Here is a 17,796-nt window from a genome sequence, read left to right as displayed (position 1 = left end):
GGCAGAAGAATGCTGTTAGAAATTCAACGCATATACTGAGGAAGGAAGTCATATATATAAAAAGTAGTGTATCTACAGATGATTATCTGCAATTCATTACTGTGAATAACAACTTAGGAAGATCTTACACATCTTTTTTGTTGTTTTGTTTTATCATATAAATACTGTATGAAATTTACAATGTAGTCATAATATATATGTACTTCAGATCAACCATATGACTGGGTTTCAAAATCACATCTGCAAATTGTCTCTTAGAAAACTTTATTGAGAAATTTCTTGCTATCAGGTTAAAAAGAAACGATTTGACATTATAGAAACACCTTCAATAATGTTTTATTATTTCATTTCAACTATTTCATTATTTGATATTTGTTGTTTGGCAAAAGCTGTTTTAAATATTCAATGCTTAATATTTTATCCGAATATTCTTTTCTAACACAGTTCACTATCTATAAATAATTTATTTCTCCTATGAAGTTAAAAAGAAAAGTAGTAAACTGAATTTAAACCTTCATTTTGAAATTTGTTACAGATTTCCTTGCCTATCTAAATATAGAAAAGAATGGGAAAAGATAATACTAACAAGAAAGCTGATTTGCAAGAAGAAATAACTTTAAAATCAACAGTTCAATCAATATCTTTGTCAATCACTAAACCACATCACATTTCCCCAGTTCAGAAAATATGTCTGAATGTGCAGTCATCCACTAGTAGCTATTTTTAAATCAGTGGCTCAGATCTGCTCTTTCTGTACATGAAAATTTGACTGACATTTCTTCACATCAAATTCATTTCAAGACAGTTTGTGATTATATTAAATATTCTTGTGAACTGTAACATCTAAATCTTTGCACATCAATTTTCCTATCAAAAAAGTATATACAATTACACAGATATCCATACAGACACAATGTTCTTACTTTTATAAAATGTTAAATTTTCAGATCAAGTATAAAAAACGTACATGTTCTTCTGAGACTGTCCTGTCTTTCCCAAAGAGTTTATTAGTTCAACTGTTCAGAGCAAAAAAACTCTGTCCCCGTGCACTTGTTTCAAAATTAATGCTCTTAAGTCATCTATCTGATACAAGATAGATGTTTAGTGGGTTGGAGGTAAGAAACTATGCCCTTGTAATTAACTACAATGGCAAATTACCAAACATTTGAAAAACCAGAGATGCATGTAACATTCATTCAAAGTTAAAATAAACTATACTGTGTAGGCAACAATGACAGAATGAACATCTTTTCCCATTTAGGCCATTACATTTTACAATCAAATTTGCTTGATTTGAGACTGTATGTAAAGATGACTTCAACTTGAAGTCATCTTTACATACACATCAGTATGACTAATAGAAAGTAGTAACTTCTGTCGTTCCTGCTCTCTCGAGACCCTAGTAACAAAAACACATTCAGAAATCTGAAAGTCTTTGCTTAACTAATGACTGGAAACTTTGATTTATGCCTTACACAAGATTCTCTCCTCTTTACCCAGAAAACTCTCTAAGTTTGTGATGCTGTCAACCAAACTACATACTCTGTTTGGGTATACTGGCTAAAATCCAGATGCCTGCTTTCACTGCTATCTCCTCTGAAAGTAGAATAAAATGTTTGTGCACACGTTAATGCATTAAGCATGCTTGGGACTTGTCTCTGGCGCTTAAGACAGCAAATATGGAATGACCTACATCCATATTTTTACATACTCTGGCCCTCCAAACATGAAGATATTATTCAAATTTCTTATTATAAATGGTTGCCTGCCCACAGTTGTTCCTGAACCATGCTTGATCTAGCTGACAGTAGTTGGCAAGTGAAGTAGACACTACTTCAAAAACTGTGTAAACACTGAGTTTTTTAATCTAGAAGGTTTTCTGGTACTGTTTAGATTACTAAAATAGATAGAGGACATCACTCAAGTACTTGACAATTATTCAGTACCGTTCCATAATTTTAAAGATTATATATATTGATTTACCCTGAAGCAGAATAAGGAAAACAGACACATACTACTAGTCTGGTTTTAATACTCTATTTGTACTCATAATGAGTGGACTCAAAATCAATACTTCAATATTTCAATTACTTTAACAGTTGTATTTGTGAGGGGAACTAATTAGAAATAAAGTGCTTTTAGTCAGCAACTGCGGTTTTCTTAGTAGGGTGGTGTGACAATGATAGGTTGCAGACTTGTTGGAAAAACAAATCTTATAGTAACACCTACAAAATTACAGAATCACAGAATCACTAAGGTTGGAAAAGACATCCAGTAAACCATCCACCTATCACCAATAGCTCTCACTAAACCATGTCCCTCAACACAATGTACAAACGTTCCTTGAACACCTCCAGGGTCAGTGACTCCACTACCTCCCTGGGCAGCCAATTCCAGTGCCTGACCACTCTTTCAGAGAAGTAGTATTTCTTAACATCCAGCCTCAATCTCCCCTGGCATAGCTTGAATCCATTCCCTCTAGTCCTCCCACCAGTTACATGAGAGAAGAGGCTGACCCCCAGCTCATTACAACCTCCCTTCAGGTAGTTGTAGAGTGCAATGAGGTCTGCCCTGAGCCTCCTCTTCTCCAGACTGAACAATTCCAGCTCCTTCAGCCACTCCTCATAAGGCCTATGCTCCAGACTCCTCACCAGCTTTGTTGCCCTTCTTTGAACACGCTCCAGGGCCTCAATGTCTTTCTTGCAGTGAGGAGCCCCAAACTGGACACAGTACTCGAGGTGCGGCCTCACCAGAGCTGAGTACAGGGGGACAATCACTTTCCTGTTCCTGCTGGCAACACTGTTTCTGATGCAAGTCAGGATGCCATTGGCCTTCTTGGCCACCTGGGCACACTGCTGGCTAACGTTCAGCTGAGCATCAATCAATACCCCCAGGTCCATTTCCTTTACACAGTCTTCCAGCCACTCCACCCCAAGCCTGTAGGGTTGTTGTGGCCAAAGTGCAGAACTCAGCATTTGGTCTTGTTGAACCTCATCCCATTGGCTTCATCCCAGCTATCCAGCCTGTCCAGATCCCTCTGTAGGGCTTTGCTACCTCCAGGCAGATCGACACTTCCAGCCAACTTGGCATCATCTGCAATCTTACTGAGGGTGCACCCAATGCCCTCATCCAGGTATTCAATGAAGATACTGAAAAGGACAGGCCCCAGCACCCACCCCTGGCGAACACTGCTCATGACCAGTCACCAGCTGGATTTACCTCATTCACCACCACTCTCTGGGCCTTACCCTCCAGCCAGTTCTTTACCCAGCCAAGAGCATACCTGTCCAAACCAATGGCTGCAAGCTTCTGCAGGAGAATACTGCGGGAGACAGTGTCAAAGGCTTTGCTGAAGTCTAGGTAGACTATAGCAATAGCCTTTCCCTCATCCACAAATAGGTCACCAGATCATAGAAGGAGATCAGGTTGGTCAAGCAGGACCTGCCCTTTGTGAACCCACGCTGACTGAGCCTGATCCCCTTGTTGTCCTGCACATGCCGCATGATCTCCCTCAAGACGATCTGCTTCATAACCTTCCCTGGCACCGAGGTCAGCCTAACAGGCCTGTAGTTCCCTGGATCCTCCTTACAACCCTTCTTGTAGATGGGAGTCATGTTGGCAAGCCTCCAGTCTTCTGGGACCTCACCAGTCAGCAAAGAAAGCTGATAGATGATGGAAAGCAGCTCGGCTGTCACCTCCTCCAGTTCCCTCAGCACTCTCAGGTGAATTTCATCTGGCCCCATGGACTTGTGGCAGTCCAGTTGGAGTAATAGATCTCTGACTGTTTCCTCCTGAATCGTGGGGGGCTTTGCCTGCTCCCCAGCAGTGACTACAGGTCAGAGTAGAGTACCCTGAGAATAACTGGTCTGACCTCTAAAGACAGATGTAAACAATGCATTCCAAACCTCTGCCTTTTCCTTATCCTCAGTGGGTCACGTTCCCAGCCTCATCCAGTAAAGAATGGAGATTCTCCTTGGTCCTCCTCTTACTGTTGATATATTTGTAAAAGAGTTCCTTTTTACCCCAGCAGCCAGGCTGAGTTCAAGCTGGGCTTTTGCCTTTCTGATTTTCTCTCTGCACATCTTAACAATTTCTCTGTACTATTCCTGAGTTGCCTGTCCCTTCTTCCACAGGGGATAGATTCTCTTTTTCTCCTGGAACCTCAAGAATAGCTCCCTATTCATCCACACCAGTCTTCTTCCCCGCCAGCTCATTTTGTGGCTCAGGGGGACAGCCTGCTCCTGCATCTTTAAGACTTCCTTCTTGAAGAGCGACCAGCCATCTTGGACCCCTTTACTCTCTAAAACTGAATCCCAAGGGACTCCCCTGGGAACTGCTGCCCATTACATTGATCTTTATTTCCAGAAGATTCTAGTTCATCTCAAAATTTGAAACTTATTTCTAGTTAACTTTTCTGTTTTTAAGGTTTGGAGCAACCTTTGCACTATCACTGAAAAAAAAAAAAAAATACTATGGGAATTTCTACATTCTTACTGAAAAGAAATAAGAGTAACTTAAAAAATATTTTAATTTCTATTAGCATACACTTCTGTTGGTAAAAAAAATAGGACATTCTCCAAATGTCCCAGAGAATTTTAAGAAATATTACACTATTTTTCATGTATTTAGGCAGATTTTGAAGAGGCTAGTTTTACCAGCTACCCAATAAGTTTTTGTCAATATTCAAAACAACAAAAAATTTCAGCATTTACCCTTCTAAGTTCTTTCCTTCTGACTCAAAACAATCAGACATTACTCTTTTGTTACACTTCCAGGCATTAGCTGTGACCTGAGATTCAGAATGTTTCAATGCAAAACATTCATGGGGTTATTTTATCATCTGCTGCTATTTATGGAGAGTTTCTAAGTACTCTACTAAGGGTTATATGTCTAGCAGTATTGAAGTCTCATTAGCTCAAGGGGGAGCTCATTTACATTATGAATATCACATGTACTGTGCAAAATTTCATTCTGGTAGCTGCATCTGTGATGGCAAGACATGCAGTGAAATATAAGAGGATTTTATTTTCCCTGGACTAGACAAAATACATGAAAAATATTGTACTTGTTGATTAACTGATTATTGATACTGATTTTGCTTAATGGTTTGTAATTTAATAACATTATATCAATCAGGAGAGTTAGCTTCTTTTAAATTATAAACAGGTTTTCTATTCAAGTTTTGATGTGGGTAGCAAAGCTGTCGTATTAGGAGAAAAGAACTTTTATGCAAAGGAATATTATTATTTTTTTTTTTTTTGATCATCAACTTCCCATCACTCTTAAAGATATTTATTCTACGATGCAATAAAGCCATACAATTTTCAAAATCTACCAGGAACACTGGCATAAAGTTCCAATGGCAGCTTTCCTGTCTACCAAAACCATTGTACTTAATAGTATGACTAACATGTTACTGAAATATTTAGAGAAAGAAGACCAAAGCCTTGCCTTAATAATGCTGAAACTTAAAACTTTTGTTTAATTACATCACAGTTTGATTTGTACACAAAGCTGTATAATTCTGTGAATATATGCATCTGCTGAAAATTCAGTAAATGTAGTCTTCAACTCGACCATATGGCACAGGAAATCGTGTTTTCCATTAATTTCTTGAGAAGTATAGTGTTCACACTGTTAAAGTATGCAAGTACATGCAACCTGTTTCCTCTTACAAAAATTAAAATGCTCCATTTTACAACTAAGATGTTTGCTTTCTCTACATTTTGAAAGAAATCCTGAAACTTCCAGCTTCTGATAATTAATTTTAAACTGAAAGGGCAAAGCTAACAAACAAATATAAGCTTGCAATTTATACAGAAAGATTTTAACAGGGACAAGAAAAAACAGTGTCTTAAATTCTGGAACTTCCTATTGAATGCAATGAACACAAGCCAGCAGCGTGCCCAGGTGGCCAAGAAGGAGCAGAGACCTTATGAGGAGCAGCTGAGGGAGCTGGGATTGTTTAGTCTGTAAAAGAGGAGACTCAGAGGAGACCTTATTGCTCTCTACAATTACCTGAAAGGCGAGGTTGTTGTGAGGTGGGCGTCAGCCTCCTTTTACATGTAACTAGTGATAGGATGAGAGGGAATGGCCTCAAGTTGTGCCAGGGGAGGTGCAGGTTGGATATTAGGAAATATGAGCTGCCTAGGGAGGTGGTGGAGACACTGATCTGGGAGGCATGCAAGAAATGTTTAGAGGTTGTACTGAGGGACATGGTTTAGTGGGAAATATTGGTGATAGGTGGACAGTTGGACTGGATGATTTTGGATGTCTTTTCCAACTTTGGTGACTCTATGATTGTATGATTCTATGAAAGCAAACATCCATTACAGAGGTGACATAGCAATTTAATGAAATAACTTTTTAAACAGCTTCCATCCTTCCCTGTTGTTATTCTCTCTTTGTTATTGACTTTAATCAAGTTAAAAGGAAATAAAGTTATAAAACAGGACAGGAAAAGAGTTTCAATAAACTAAATATATAGTTTATGTTAATCTTTCACCCTACAGTAGTTTCATCACCACAGACATGATTCCAAAACTCTTATGAATGTATTAGAAGTTCTCATTCATATTTCTTTATAGAGAGTGATAAGAAATGTAACAGTTCAGTGGTTAGTGCAAGCTCTCAAAATCCATCATTTTATATATTAAGGTAGAATACTTTTTCTTACATGATTCATTCTGCATTTACTTAATCTAACTGCAATTTTGTTGCCTACATATCCAGCCCTATAAGATTCTTCAGGACTTCTTCGGTCATCTCTGTTTTTTAATACCCCAAGTGATTTGGTATCAACAGTCCATTTTTTTCCTTTTTAAGATAATTTCTGAACATAACAAACAGTTGAACACAGACTGCTATACAAAACATTTTACTATAAGATTATTACCTCCTGTTAATTACTTTTTTTATCAAGCAATTTCCTTCTTTGTAATAAAATGGTGCTTTTTAATAGCCATTTACAGAGTGAGATGCAAAATAAAAAATCACATTCTGGAAATCTGGGTAAATTATATCCAGTGTACTTCTATGCTTTCTGACATCAACAAACAAAATCTTTAAATCTTTTAGAAATGCCATACTTTTCTTTCCTTGGTATTTCATATACACTGCATTCAGCTATTTCAAACTTTGTATTCATTCAGGACTCCCAAAAGAGGAAGGCTGTCAGTTCTGTTCACTTGCTTTTCAACTTTTTCCTAGTAGCCCTGCTTATTTTAGTAGGTTCCTAGTGGTCCTGCTAAGTAACTAGCACTTCAGTCTGCAATAAATACTGTGTTTCCCAAACTGAAGAATGTTGTGAATGTCAAGTTTACATGAGTACATGAGGACACCAAACTAATTAATAGAAGTGAGATATGGAGAAACTCACTGAACACAAAAAAAGATAGATCTTTTGTTTTACCCTCTAACAGTCACTTTTACATTCTTCTGTTCTTCATTCATTTACATATTTTTTGTCTCTGCACATAGACATAGAAGGCTTATAAATACGTATTAATGAATAATTTTGCTCATCATTGTGGACTCTGCAAAGGTAAAATAGGCATATGCTACTGCCTCCCCTTGGGCAACAATAATACAGGAAGGCCATTGCAGTCTAGCTTCAGGCATCATCTTTCATATTATCCTTTACATCTTTCTCTATGTCAAATGAGTAACTAGTGTGCTATTACCATCTAGATCAAGCAACTAAGCAAATGGCAATTTCTTACTTATTTTACAAAGATGCTCAAGGGTGAAGATCTTTTTTTGTTAATCATAAATTGAATAGATTCTAGTATGATTAGAGAACAGATCTAACTGAGATCACAAAGAAAACTAAGGTCTCAGAAAGATGAAATGCTGCAGTTCACATTCCTGGTGCCAAAATGCAGTCTCACTACTTCCTGACTCCATGTAAGACAAAGCTGAAAATAATTCACCTTCAAAAATAGTTGTTATTCTAAAGGAATCTGCTCATTACACAGAGACATAGTCACTGTGTGTTCCAACAGAGCTAATTTCAGTCCACATTAAGATAACATTTTTACAAATTAATTGGGTTGATCGTTTTAGTTAGATAATATTTTAAAACAAACTTTCAGTCTCTGCCTTTAACAGTATTCTGATGTCTGGACATCTTTGTTTAATCGCTATGCTAGTACACATGGTGAAATTTGGAGTATCCAAATAAAATGTTGAAACCCAGTACACATTGAAGTGATACATGTTGTAGTACTATATATATAATAAGCTTAATTCAGAACTTCTTGTACAATTTTTTTTTTTCCCTAGGAAATTTATACTCTCCATTAGTTAGACTTGATCATCATAATGGACAATACATAGTTGTTCATGAAGACAAAAATAGTGAGGAGTGTAAAAGACATCGCTAATGATGTACTAGCAGGTGGACATTTACTGCATACTGTTTAAACCATAAATTCATACAATATAAATGAAGCTTTAACCTTTAATTTTCTGGAAGAACAGGAATAACTAAGTACAGTGTCACGTGGCAATCATTTCTTATTCTGGTTTGAGTTCTTAAATATTTTTCTTCTTCATTGCTATAAAAAAAATTGTGGTTGTACATTACTTAGTGTTTTCCTTTATGATTCCCACCTGTCAAAAGTAATCTTAATGGAATGTCCTGGTCTTGCTTCAATGACCCATTCGCAGTTAAGTGAATCCTTATAATATCCTGGCCACCCTGGTGGCAAGATCACACCACTCGATGCTGTCAAATGCCCACCACATGGTGCTGCAAGAATAAAAAACATACACTATTTTTAATGCACTATTTTATATTCAAATCATGCTACAAATAATAAACAATTCAAAAGTACAGAAAAAAGTTTAATACACAGTGCTATTTTTCTTATTATTCTGTAGTATTATAAGCACCTTCTCTCAGTCTCTTAAGTCTTGCAGTGTATCTCACCTTAGCTTATCACTCTACACATACCTTAATTCACAGAAAGTGGCATTTGAAATTGTGAGCATTCCTTAAAATTAAAAAATATTATACTGTCATTTTTACTTCTAATATGACTCCATATTTGTGTGCAAATTGTTCCAAGTAATTTTTTTTTTTTTTTTCCCATCACACTCTGCCATCTAGTATCCTATCGAATAATGACTCAGCTCAGTGGAAACGATTGTTATGAATATCCCACTGAACTACAATTGGAAGGGGCCTCTGGAGATCATCTGTTCCTGCTCAAAGCAGGGTCACTTACAGCAGATTACACAGAACCATGTACAGTGAGGGTCATGCCCTCTCTCCAAAGGCAAAGACTTTGCAACCTCTCTGGGTACTGCGTTCCACTGTTTGATCACTCTCACAGTAAAAGGTTTTTCTTCTGTTTAAAAATAATATCTTGTATTTCAGTTTGTGTCCATTGCCACATTATCTGTGTCAACAGATAATTTTCTTTACACCATGGAATCAGGTACTTAAGTGCTTTGAAGAAATCTCTCCAGAGATCCAAGTGTTCTTTTTTAGTCCAGATGACTGCAGTTATCTCAGCCTCTTCTTGTATGAAATCTCCAAGCTTTTAATCATTTTTGTGACACCACCTGACTCATTGCTGTATGGCCCATATCTTTTTTCTGCTGGGGATACCAAGTCTCAGCTCTGCAGACACAGACTTAACAGATGAGTAAAGGGGGAGTAAAGGCACCTTCTTTTCTTGAACTTCAACTCATTCCAATTCTTCAGCCTGTCACAGCCTGTTTGAACAATAGGACAACCATATCATTTATCAGCCACTACTCCCAGGTTTCTGTCATCCGATGGCTTGTTCAAGGTGTATTTTGTCCCTATTCCGGTACTGAAGATTTTCAACAGTATTGGGCTCAATATTTACTCCTGTGGTACACCACTAGTGGCTGTTTTCCAGCCATTCACTTTATGCCATTCACTGATCACAATCGTTTCAGCCCAATAGCTAAGCTAGTTTCCATTCACCTTGCAGTTCACTATCTAACCAATATTTCATCAATTTTCCCATAAGAATCTAATATGATTTAGTGTCAAACACCTTGCTAAAACTGAGATAAAAAATATCTATTACTCTCCCCTCATCCATCAGGCCAGTCATCTCACTGTACAGGGCTGCCAGATCAGTCAGACATAATTTCCCCTTCATAAATCCATTCTGACTGCTCCCAATCATCTTCTTATCCTTCAGTATTTGGAAATGGTTTCCAGGAATATTGGTGCATCACTTTTCCCAGTGATCAAGGTGAGACTTGGAATTCCTCAGGTCCTCCTTTCCTTTCTTGAAGATAGGTTTCAAGACCTCTGGAACCTCCCCCAGACACAAGACCTTTCCAGGGCAATTGAGAACAGCCTTGATACGCCCCTGGCTAGCTTCCTCAGCACTCACTGTATTCCATCAGGTCTTTTCTCATACAGCAAGTTTGATAAATCTGATCTTCTTCCAATAAAAGGACAAAAATAATTGAAAAGTGGCTTGAAAGCAACATGGTGAGGCATAGAACATCTTTCAGGGGACTTTGGTAAAGGATAAAACAACATCAGCAGATATTGAACACAATTTGAGAAATGTTAAGTCCATCTTAAAATTAAGCATCTATAGAACAGGGCTTTGGGATGATGTATTCTACCAAAGGCTATTTAGCAGTCTAAAACAGGAAAGCTTTCAAGGTCAGTTAAATTTATCTTAGTATCATTTGTATTACACTCAACTAGTCAGTGGTATCATTATCAGCAAATTCCATATTGCAGTGCAGGAAATCTTGTTATTTCTCTTCTGTTTCTTGAAGTAGTGACAAGCAAACCTATTATGCCATATGGAAATTAATGTTAACATGAATTTGTGAGTAGTAAATTAATACTCCTAGGTTTGATTTAATGCTTTTAACAAAAATTGGACCAAGAGACATTATTTTGATTTCATTCACGACTTGCACTTACTTATCTCTGAGAAGTTTTTCCAGATTTAAGAAAGTCAGGGGGGTGGAGAGGGAGGAGGAAGCAACTCACAGAAATGAAATATACACAGTTAATTGTCTCGGGGGTAAAGCAATCAGCCAAGAAAATGGATAATGAAGTGTATTCCAAGGCTTTTATTTTTAATTAAATCTGGTCATATTAAAACACAAACCAGAAGACTGCTGACCCTTAGCTGATTGTAACACATCATGTACTTTACATATTCCAGGTATTGCTTATATCAGAGACTGTTAATTATAAAGCAATACAAAGCAAGAAAAAACAACAACGGTTACTCAGAAATATCTGACAACCAGAAGCATACTAAATCATCTCTAAACTAGCAAGGATGCTTGCTCCATATTGTAATTTAAAACCGGAAACTCCTTTTATTATCAATTAAAAGTGAATACACAGCAAAACAGAATAGGTCTTGAATGTAACTTTAATGATCTACAATTCCTTCTATAACAAAACATACAATAGACAAAATCTAATATGAAGTTGAATCTTTTTACCATTCATAAATAGCTAATGCCCAACAAGGTTCAGATAAAGGATAATCGAGGGATATCTATGTATTTTTTTGAACAGTTTTTCATTTATTTTCTCTACCATTTTTTTTTACTCAAAGTGGCTCTTTTACCTACATGTTTGTGGAAAAAAACAACAAAGATTACACTGAATATTTTATCAATTATGTGCATAAAGTTTCAAAATGAGGAAACATCTTTTGATGAAGAATCTCCCCTATGTTCTGTGCCTTGGTGTGAGTTGGTTTTTCTGTAAGCAAAAAAGAACAAACTTGCTGCACAGCAGAACTCATTATATGGCTTAATCAGAAGTCTTGCAAGTATACATAAGTTTGCATACACAAGTATCAAACTCTAGCATTCTTCCTAGTTTTCTTAGAAATGCAAAGTCTTATCTGAGTTGAGTTGCCAAATCATCCAGATAATAAAAAAAAAATTAATAAAGGGTAAAAAACAACAACAACAACAACAACAAAAACAACTACCGTACAGCAGCTCTTAAGAGAGAGGAGTGAGAAAACTGTGTGAGAAACAACCCTGCAGACATCAAGGTAAGCAAAGAAGGGGGAAGAGATGCTCAGGCACTGATGCACAGATTCCCCTGCAGCTCTCATTTCATTAAGTGCCTGAGTATGTAACTATTGTTTACAAGAAGATATACAGCTTTCTGGATATTACTCTTTTTTATTTTATTACCCTGTGCTTATAACATGAGCACACTAGGTGTATATAAAATGTACTCACTCATATGTCTTGCCATAGTACCTATGGAGCACCATCACTGTTAAGCACCAAGGAATCAGCCTATTTTTTTCTTTTTGTGCTCTTACTGTACTTCATCTCACAGAATGATACAATTTTATTCTGTTTCTTCATTTAGGGAAAAACAAGCAAATAAACTTGGAAATATTTGATTAAATATTTTAGCATGTATATGAAATATTAAATATAGCTCTGGTTTTCACAGTATTTCTAAGGAGAAATTACTGTGGATTAATATGTTATATACAGGATTTCAGGTATACCTTTGCTCTGAGAAAATTAAAGGTGCTAATTTTTAAAAAGAATTTTAAATAGAAACTTACTTCACTTTTCTATGTTCCAGATAATTATATTCTTCAGTATGTAACAGCCAAAACTATAACTTACAAGCAGGTAATTATAGTGATAGGTAGAGAACAGCAACCAGATTTTTAGAATGCTAATTTATTTCAAGAATATAAAAGCAAACTTTTTTCTATTATTGTACTCTCATTAAACTGGAAAAGTGTTAAAATAAGACAAATAAATAACTTCAGCTAAGACAGTCTTATTAGTGTATGAAAGGTGAAAAGTTTCATTATACACACTGTAGGAGCAAAGTAAAGACTGAGTTCTTACCTTCACAGCGTGGGACAGCCGAGCTCCATACTACATTTCCATCTTGCATAATGCATGTTATGGATTCAGAGCCTTGTGTCTTCACAAAGCCATCATCACAGTGGAAAGAAACAGAACTTCCAAGCAGGAACCTGTCTCCAAAACGTCTCCCATTTATAGGAATACCTGGATCATGGCACTCATTCTGACCAAATGCTTTTAAAATATATAATAATAGTAATTAATAATAATAACCATCACCATTCAAATCTTCTAAACTTTATCTCTTTTTTTGGCAGACATTGGAGATAACTTTTATAAAGCAACAACATTATAATGTAACTGAAATTATAGAAAATGCCCCACTATAAAACCTGCATTAGATTTTATGACATTTGATAACAAATACAACACAGTTCAAATTCTAAAGCTTTTTAGTTGAGTGTGACACAAAAACAATTTGTTTAAATCTTCCATCTGTTTGCCTCTACACTACAAGAAGCGTAGTTTCACACTGAAGCTAATCCAACATAAACAGAGAGCTGCTGAAAAAACTATAGCTTCTGCCTCAGCTGGACACACAACCTCCCAGAGGGATATGGATAGCAGCCAGCTTCCAGTTATTGGAGTGGCAGCAAGGATTATAATCACTGGGAACCCACACTTCCACCATTATGCTTATAGTCACTCATAGAGAGTAGCATGGGTGTACAGAAAGCTGGAGAACCTACATCCATTTCAGGCAGCGTATGCAAGGCGAAACACTTTAGGGGAAACAGATGAGTGCTAGTAACCCATAAATCCTATATATGAAAATCTTTACAGGGTAGGGTGGGTGATAGACTGGAACAGAAATGTGCTTACATGTTTATAGATGGTACAGTTTCTAAGCGCCTAAAACTGCGGTATATCTGTTACACTGCTGATACAGATCATGTCTGAACATGAGATAGTGGTGTGACTTTGTCACTAAGAAGGCTAATAGCATTGTTGGCTGCATTAGGCATAGTATTATCAGCAGGTCAAGAGGGCTCATCCTTCTATTCAGCACAGGTGAGGCCTCACCTGGAGTACTGGGTCCAGTTTTGAACACCCTAGTGCATGAGAAACTGAGATATTCTGAAAAGAGTACAACATAATTACATCAGGATGATCAAGAAACTGAAGCATCTCTCCTATGAAGAGAGGTTGAGAAGGTGGGGACTCTCAGGTTGGGACCATTCAGCCTGGAGAAGGGGCTCATGGGGATCTCAACAACATCTAATAGAAAACTGAAGGGAGGGTGTAAAGAAGACAGAGACAGGCTCTTTTCAGTGGTCTCCAATGACAGGGCAAGAAGAAATGGGCAGAAACTGGAGCGCAAGAGGTTGTTTCTGAGCACCAGGACCTGCTTTTGTTCTGTGCAGGTGATAGACCACTGGTAGATGTTGCCTAAATAGGTTGTGAAGATCTCCAAAAGCCACTTGGATGTGATCCTGGGCATCCTGCTGTGGGTGTTCTTGTTTGAGCAGGGAATAGGGCAGATGGGTCATGAGGTTTCTGCTAACCTCAATTATTTTGAAATTCTGTGATTCTGAATCTACAGCTCACAGGCTGTCCATTGTTTCATTAATGAATAAAATGCTTTGATCCTAAATTGATTTTAGCCATGTGAGTGCAACATTTTTTTCCCAGCAACACAGAGGAGGTCCAGAAGTACTAGCACTTTGACTGAAATTAGGGTTTTCCTATGAATGTGAATGAAACATTCCCATAACTTATTTCTGTTTCTGACTGTGGTAGATATATGTGCTCTTAGACAATTCTAGCACATAGTGTATGCACTAAGCCTTAAGTAAAGTGTGGTGGAAAGAGCATGTAATGAGAACTCTTGAAGAGTTTGATGCATTAGTATTATATTCCTAACTGTATAATTCTCCAGCTGATTGTCTTCATTACTGTCTGCCTTAACTTCAGTAGAATGGCATATGGAAAAAAGGGATCTGAATAATTTCAGACAGAAGCAGACCTAAACTTCAGGCCTCACATTTTCTGACAAATGTGTTAATCTCTACAGTTAGCCAAGGTAAGGATCTCCCTTTTCTCCTACTGCCACTTTACAAAGGAAAATAGTTATCTCCCTTTCTCTGAAAACAAAGGAATGATTTAGACATCTATGCTTAAAAAGGTGCATTTTTCTAAGTAATGCAAATAAACATTTTGTCCCTGCAAGAGCACTGCTAATAGATTCATTATCTTCCTTCACACAAGATAGGAACAGTTTAAACTGTGAAAGAAAAAATTTTGCAAGTCAATTTCTTCTGTAACTGTAGAAAATGATTTCTTCAAGTAAAAGGATAATTTCCATATATGTTGTCTTTGAATGACTAATAGAGCTAGGAGAGTATGCATTCTATGACAAGTGTCATAGTGTTTTTTACATGAAGGTGATATTACTGGAGTTTTCAACAAAGAGTACTGTTGAATAACAGGCTTTGATATAAACAACAGAATACTATACAGCAAAAAACACAGCCTAATATTTTTTAGTCGAGTAAGCCAAATTTGAAATATTTATGCTTTTAATTGCTCTCAGGTATGCATTTAAGAACTTTTGAACTTATTTGCCTTCTCAAAGATGTTTATTCTTAGATGCCTTACCATCTCACCAAAAGGTAGACTGCAAAAGCAAAAAATGTTCCCACAGACATTTGTTTACAATCTGTATACTGGTCCATCTTGAGACTGGTATTCTTTTAACATCTTTATCAATGATATATAAATAAGGGGATTGAGCATACCCTCAGCAAGTTTGCTGATGACACCAAGCTTAGCAGTGTGGTTGATACAGCAGAAGGAAAGGGTGCTATCCACAGGGATCTCGATAAACTCAAAAGTTGGGCCCTTGTGAACCTAATAAGGTTCAACAAGCAAAGTGCAATGTTTTACATTTGGGTCGGAATAATCCCAGATATGCATACAAACTGGGAGAAGAACTCCTTGAGAGGAGAAGGATTTAGGGGGGTCCTGATTGAAGAATAGCTTAACATGAGCCAGCAGTGTGTTCTTGCTGTCTGAAAGGGCAATAGTATCCTGGGTTCTATCAAAAGAGGGGTGGCCAGCGGGGAGAGGGAGATGATTGTTCCCCTTTATTCAGCTCTTGTGAGGCTGCATCAGGAATACTGTGATCATGTCTGAGGCTCCCAACAAAGGAAAGATGTGGAGCTTTGGGGGAGGGTCCAGAGGAGGGTCACAAAGAACATCAGAGGTCCTCTAATGATAGGCTAGCTTATTCAGCCTGGAAAAGAGAAGGCTATGGGAAGGCCTCATTGTAGACTTTCAATATTTAAGGGGGGATTATAAACAGGAGGGAAATCAACTTTTTACACAGGTAGATAGTGATAGAACAAGGGGGATGGTTTTAAACTAAAGAAGGGGAGATGGATATTAGATGTCAGGACAGTTTATTACTGAGGAACTGGTGAGGTGCTGGAACAGGCTGCCCAGAGAGGTTGTGGATGCCCTGCCCTTGGCATTGTTAAAGGCCAGGATGGATGGAGCTCTGAGCAACCTAATCTAGTGTTTGATCTAAAAGTTGGAAAATCTGCCTGTGGCAGAGGGGTTGGAACTTGAGGTCCCTTCTTACCCAAGCCATTCTATGTTCTATATTCTAGCTGCTTTTTATACTTCTGTGATTTCAGAACTATGAGAAAACAAACAAACAAACAAACAAAAACAAACAAACAAACAAACAAACAAAACAAAACAAAACAAAAAAATAACCTCTGCATTTAAACCTAAACTCTGTGAACTTATTTCTGCTAGTTCCATTGAGAAAGTATATTAAATCACCTGCACTGCATGCTTTGATATGAATTATCTGGGCATTTACAGCAGTTTCAAGGGTATTTGCAGCAGTTTCAACCAAAAAAAGTCATTAAATAATGAAGTACATTCTTCAGTACTATCACAATTATATAAATAAATGATAAAGTTCCAGATAAGCTAACGAAAGGAGTACCAGGAAAACAACTAAAAGTAACACATTTATGCAAGTATTACAATTTTGCTTTGTCCCCTTTTCTGCGGCAATCTATCCCTTCATTATAAATAAAAAAAAGTTTAATTTTCATTATTTTGATGAAAGATAGTTTGGCTAGACAAAATAAGAGATTCTTACTTGTGTAAGTGATATTAAATCCTCTTCCAGTTGTAGAGTGATCTGACTGAAATTCAAGTCTTACTATATGCCCACTGCTAGCTAGTTGAGAAGGCACTTCATTGCCAGAAAATGTGCCAAGAGGCGGTAAATCTGAAATCCCATCATCTTTCACAGTAAGGTAGTCAAACTGAGGTTCAACATCAAAGTCATTGAAAATCAGATGGATTCTGCTTCCTGGCTCTGAGATAATCAGCCATACACAGTTCATGTTGTTCCCATACTCCTCTGGATAATTTGGTGAAAGAATAATTCCAGATGGTGTGGTGAAGTTGAAGAAACATGAGACTAAAGAAAACAAGGATAGATTCTCAGAATATTCTCCATAAACAGGAAAAACATTTGTCTTTCTATTCTTGTGGTATATGATATTTTTGAAGCCTAGATGTGAAAACTACTACACATGCAGCCTGAAGATGTGTAAGATTGTTACAACATGTTTACAATTTAGCTCTGCAGCTTTTCAAGTCCCCCAGTGAGGCTATGTGACTGCAGCTGCTCTTACAAGATATTATAAAGATGACATAGAGAATGCCAAGAAAGCCAAAGTACTGCCTGATTTGTCAGAATTTGGAAAGAATCAGTAGGTTTGCTTGTTCTGAAATGAAGATGCAAACTTCAAATTTGAATGCTTTTTTTTTTTTTTTTTTTTTTCCTAAACTGAAAAGGAATGTCTTTCAAAATGTATTTAGAAATCCAAAGCAATCAAGCAGAAGGGCCAATCTCTGTCTGTAGTAAACAAAATTCATGATGAT

The 17,796-nt window shown here is 37.1% G+C and overlaps 1 protein-coding gene across 1 annotated transcript in view; it reads right to left on the bottom strand.

The window, feature by feature from the left end:
- CSMD1 (CUB and Sushi multiple domains 1) overlaps positions 1-17,796 on the bottom strand; it is a 1,018,930-nt gene that overhangs the window by 220,246 nt on the left and 780,888 nt on the right. Inside the window, exons 14-16 of the mRNA XM_031611018.2 lie at positions 17,003-17,329; positions 12,865-13,059; positions 8,614-8,752 (exon numbers count right to left, since the gene is read on the bottom strand). Coding sequence (XP_031466878.1) covers positions 8,614-8,752; positions 12,865-13,059; positions 17,003-17,329 — 661 coding nt within the window. The remainder of the gene's footprint in view (positions 1-8,613; positions 8,753-12,864; positions 13,060-17,002; positions 17,330-17,796) is intronic.

Source organism: Phasianus colchicus, chromosome 2 (genome assembly GCF_987193195.1).
Source record: "Phasianus colchicus chromosome 2, bPhaCol1.hap1.1, whole genome shotgun sequence".
In the NCBI taxonomy this organism is placed as follows: Eukaryota; Metazoa; Chordata; class Aves; order Galliformes; family Phasianidae; genus Phasianus; species Phasianus colchicus.
Note: the sequence above shows the minus strand (reverse complement) of the source record. Positions and strands in the feature narration are given on the sequence as shown.